The sequence below is a fragment of the Montipora capricornis genome, chromosome 1 (genome assembly GCF_036669925.1).
Source record: "Montipora capricornis isolate CH-2021 chromosome 1, ASM3666992v2, whole genome shotgun sequence".
NCBI lineage: Eukaryota > Metazoa > Cnidaria > Anthozoa > Scleractinia > Acroporidae > Montipora > Montipora capricornis.
Genome location: NC_090883.1, coordinates 6,300,762 through 6,304,968, shown reverse-complemented (window position 1 = coordinate 6,304,968; position 4,207 = coordinate 6,300,762). Strand labels below are relative to the sequence as shown.

Sequence of the window (4,207 nt, the reverse complement as noted above, 5' to 3'; positions counted from 1 at the left end):
CCGTCAAGGCCTGCTTTGCCAAACAGCCCAGGGACAGTTCTAACTGTGAGTTGTGTGTCAAAAGCACAGGGCTGGGGGGGGTTGCTGCTTTGTGACTTTAACTGCAGTTAGAGTTTGTGGCCTTGTTAAGTCAGACTTAACACTGTAGCTTGTCTTGATTGGCAATTTTTCCTGGACTAGTCTAGGCTTCAATGATAGTTTGCTTTTGATCACCAATTAGATTGAACCCACACTGTGGTGTGGGTAGGTGATTGTTAGTTGTCTGACCAAAGCACAGGGGTGGGGAGGGTAGCTTTTCTTTTACGTCTGTGACAGTAGCAGAATTGGCTTGTTTTCACAATTTCTGCAGGCACCTTTTGACAAATCCAGTTAGAAATTTATAGTTATCTGTGCGTTTCTCTCCAGAATGGCATTCTGTGAGCCAGGCTGAGTAAATCGAGTGTGATCAGCCGATTTTTGACTGAATTTTAGGCGTTTTGCCCTTGATATCTGAGCGAATTTGCTAAAAGGTAGCTACTGGAGTTTTCGCTTGAGCACGGGCGCAGCCCGTGTTCAAGCCATTGTGGCCTCTCAAAATTGAGGGGGCTTGCCGTCAAGGCCTGCTTTGCCAAACAGCCCAGGGACAGTTCTAACTGTGAGTTGTGTGTCAAAAGCACAGGGCTGGGGGGGTTGCTGCTTTGAGACTTTAACTGCAGTTAGAGTTTGTGGCCTTGTTAAGTCAGACTTAACACTGTAGCTTGTCTTGATTGGCAATTTTTCCTGGACTAGTCTAGGCTTCAATGATAGTTTGCTTTTGATCACCAATTAGAGTGAACCCACACTGTGGTGTGGGTAGGTGATTGTTGGTTGTTTGACCAAAGCACAGGGGTGGGGAGGGTGGCTTTTCTTTAAGTTTGTGACGGCAGCAGAATTGGCTTGTGTTCAATTTTAAGTAAATCAATTGTCCCTTGACTTGACTGCAGTTAAAGTTTGACTGTATTTAAAGTGTTTGGCCTTGTTAAGTTTGGGTTTACTGTTATTGGGGTTTTAGCGTCCCAAGATTTTTTTTGACAACAGCGCTTGATGTTTGCAATTAAGACTTTTTCTCTTTGTTTAATTTTGCTTTATTATTTTTTTAAGATGCTATTTTTATCTTCGTTGCAGAGTGGATTTCTATATTTTGATGTTGATGGACCAGATTTATGAGGTGGTCTGAGGGAGAGTCTGACTGCTGGAATAACACATCCAGTCTGGGTCGTTGTAATCCCACAGTAGCTCAGTGGTCTCTGCTACGTCGTGGAGAGCAACAAAGAAAGGACGTGGCTTGTCACTGTTTTTGTCAATGACAAAAGGCTTGACGTTTGCATTGTTCCGTGAGTGATTTAGCGTGGCACCCCACGTTAACTGACGAGTTGGTTCGCCTTCATATGGATCGATCCTAGGAGGAGACAGAAAGTAACTTTAGCACTCAATCAATGGATAAAATATAGCGTGGACAAGCACTGATAACTTTGACTGCTTTGCACTTAGAAGATTTGAACTTTTAGGTCTAAAAAATGAATGGCCTAGCCAATGAAATGCATACCTCTTATAACGGAGTTGGAATGCCGAAAAACAACGATCCTCAACTTACAGTAAGGACCTCTAGCTGGGTGTGTTTGATAGTTTCACTATTTTTTAGTTAATCGGGTGCACGGGAAAAGAAACTAGTTGAAGTAAAGCCACCACTTTTAAATTTAACGTGTCGCACAGTAGAGTACAGCCCTCAAAATTGGCCAATTACAATTTTTGACATATTAATTTTTTTCCATGAATCTGCTCTCGTAATCATGTCAGGACGATAGATCGTCAAATACAAAGATCTTTTCCTCAAAACTCATGATCTATGGATTTCACGCTGTCGTTTCCCAGAGGCATCACCTGATAAATGTAACGAGATGTAGATGAAAGGTGCAAATTTAGGCTGTTTTAAATTGCAGGTATTTTATTCTATGAGATAACTACGATAGAAGTACAGCGATATTTTCTTACCAATCATAAGGTGCTACTCGACGAAAAAATATATGTTTTATCATTTACTTTAAACACTTACGCAACATGGTGTCCCGCACTTTCGATCACCATTAACGCGCAGGGCCTTCCCTCGGCTTCATATAATTTTTCCCTTCTGTCGGCTTCTTGGAGGGAGATCACTTCTCCCTCATACTCGCATATGATTTCCCCCTTTTTGATGTCTCGCGAGGCGAAGGCGCACATTCCTGCTCCTCGGGGATCACTGGGGACATTATGCAACTACAGACCAAACAAGTAACACTGAAATTTTATACCACTAACTTTATAATTATTATATCAAGGGAGATCAGTTTAACTATTCAGAATTGAAAATAAATTTGCTGACACATACCTCAATCGGTGGTTCTGGCTTGGGATTAAGGGAGCTGTATGTTGCAAGGCGTTCGCGCATTACTTGCCCCCCAAATTCTATAGCTGGCTCTCTTCGCGGCCGTTGGAGCCGTATTCCGGAATAACCGCGGATTTTTGCTGCTTGGACGGCGGGCTTCACGTCCCACAATCTATTTCTTGCCAGCTGCTCTAATTGATTTTTGAATTGCTGAAAATAAAGAAACAGTATGAATCAAATGAGTGTGAGTACAAATCCATTTTGTAACACGAGTCGCACTTTTCATTGGAAGTAAATGACGCAATAAATCTGACTATTTTTTTATGGGTTAACCATAGACAAACATTCATTATCAACCCACGTCCCTGAGGCAAGTTTTAGATTTCAAGAGCTTTACAAAATATGCTAGGCTGGCCTTACCAGCTGAATAGACAGAAGCGCATTATACAAACACTTTAGTCCGACCACAGTGAACGCGCCTTACATCCTCAGGGGTACCTAATGAGTGTTTCTGCAAAGTGTGATATATAGGGAGGAACGTGTTAATTTTTCATCTCAATGTGAACTGAAATTATTTGTGATTTACAGCATGAGCTTTGGAAAACACAAGCTGATCCCAATTGGCTGCGCACCGGTGGCTCAGTTGGTTGAGCACCGGGCTGTCACGCGGGAGGTCGTGAGTTCAACTCCGGCTGGACCAACACTCAGGGTCTTTAAATAACTGAGGAGAAAGTGCTGCCTTTGTAATTACATCTGCAAATGGTTAGACTCTCTAGTCTTCTCGGATAAGGACGATAGGCCGGAGGTCCCGTCTCACAACCCTTCAATGTTCATAATCCTGTGGGACGTAAAAGAACCTGCACACGTGTCGCAAAGAGTAGGGCATCTAGTTCCCAGTGTTGTGGTCTGTCTTCTGTGATGATCATGGTTGGGAGGGTAAATGCTCGGAGATATTAGCTACACCAAGCTACTCTAAAAATCCGAGGGTAAATAAAGATGTATGCTGAATCCAGGTTTTACTGAACTATTTGGCGTCATTTTAGGCTACTGTGGTGTCAATATGAACCTGCTAATACTCATTAGTTCCTGCCTGTTATTAGATATTTCAATGGACTGTATTACGCTTTTTTAAATCCCCAATAAAGCCAGCTAATGGCCTCTTTCGGTGACGTGAATGTTTGGCTTTTAGTGGCTCGTAAACGTTATGAGCTAAATGAGTACAGTGAAAGTCTCAAAAGAGCCTCCATTAATATCAAAGGGACAAGGAACAAAATAAATAAATTGTGTTGTTCTTAAGGACTTGCCTTATCAAAAGCCTTTCTCTTCATGAGGTATTTTGTCTGACCATGCAGACTGTCGCCTTCAGTCCATATGGCCACGGCAGCACAATACGCCTCGAAAACTTCACTGGTTGAGACAAAGCTGTCCCTCGCTCCTTTGTGGACACCAAGGCTTACAAACCTTGCTAAAAAAGGGCATTTTGCGCCTCGTCTCTGTTTTAGCATCACTTGCCTAACGTTAGCAAAGCTCGACATCTTATCACGCGGCTGAATGCCCTGAGTAAACTCAAAATGTCTACTGCCTCTAAAGAGCATGGGAATTTTCCACGAATTAATGTAACAAACTTTTCCCACGGTAGAAAAAGGAACATATCACAAAAACAGGCAATTTTTAATTACCGTTTTAAACGTTTTCGTGAGTATTTTTGGAAGAATTCAGTGGTAGTTTTCAGGGAAAAGACTTTAATGCAGGGAAAGTCGTTATCTAAAAACATCAAACAGATTACACTACGGGTGGATTCTTGAGATCAAATTTTTGCATGAGATT

At 42.1% G+C, this 4,207-nt stretch overlaps 1 protein-coding gene across 1 annotated transcript; it reads right to left on the bottom strand.

Moving 5' to 3' along the window:
• Positions 1–1,179: 1,179 nt before the first annotated feature.
• LOC138055771 (N-lysine methyltransferase KMT5A-A-like) lies at positions 1,180–3,915 on the bottom strand. Its single transcript, XM_068901645.1, has 4 exons — positions 3,685–3,915; positions 2,384–2,590; positions 2,072–2,271; positions 1,180–1,417 (listed from the first exon to the last, which is right to left on the bottom strand). Exons 1-4 carry the CDS (start codon positions 3,913–3,915, stop codon positions 1,180–1,182), a joined length of 876 nt encoding a protein of 291 aa, XP_068757746.1.
• Positions 3,916–4,207: the final 292 nt, after the last annotated feature.

Excerpts from the sequence above, each read along its gene's own strand:
- LOC138055771 (XM_068901645.1), bottom strand. The coding sequence starts at position 3,915 with ATGTCGAGCTTTGCTAACGTTAGGCAAGTGATGCTAAAACAGAGACGA. Across the intron at positions 2,272-2,383 it reads AGCCAGAACCACCGATTGAG|TTGCATAATGTCCCCAGTGA; the intron begins GTATGTGTCAGC and ends TTTGGTCTGTAG. Across the intron at positions 1,418-2,071 it reads AGTGCGGGACACCATGTTGC|GATCGATCCATATGAAGGCG; the intron begins GTAAGTGTTTAA and ends GTCTCCTCCTAG.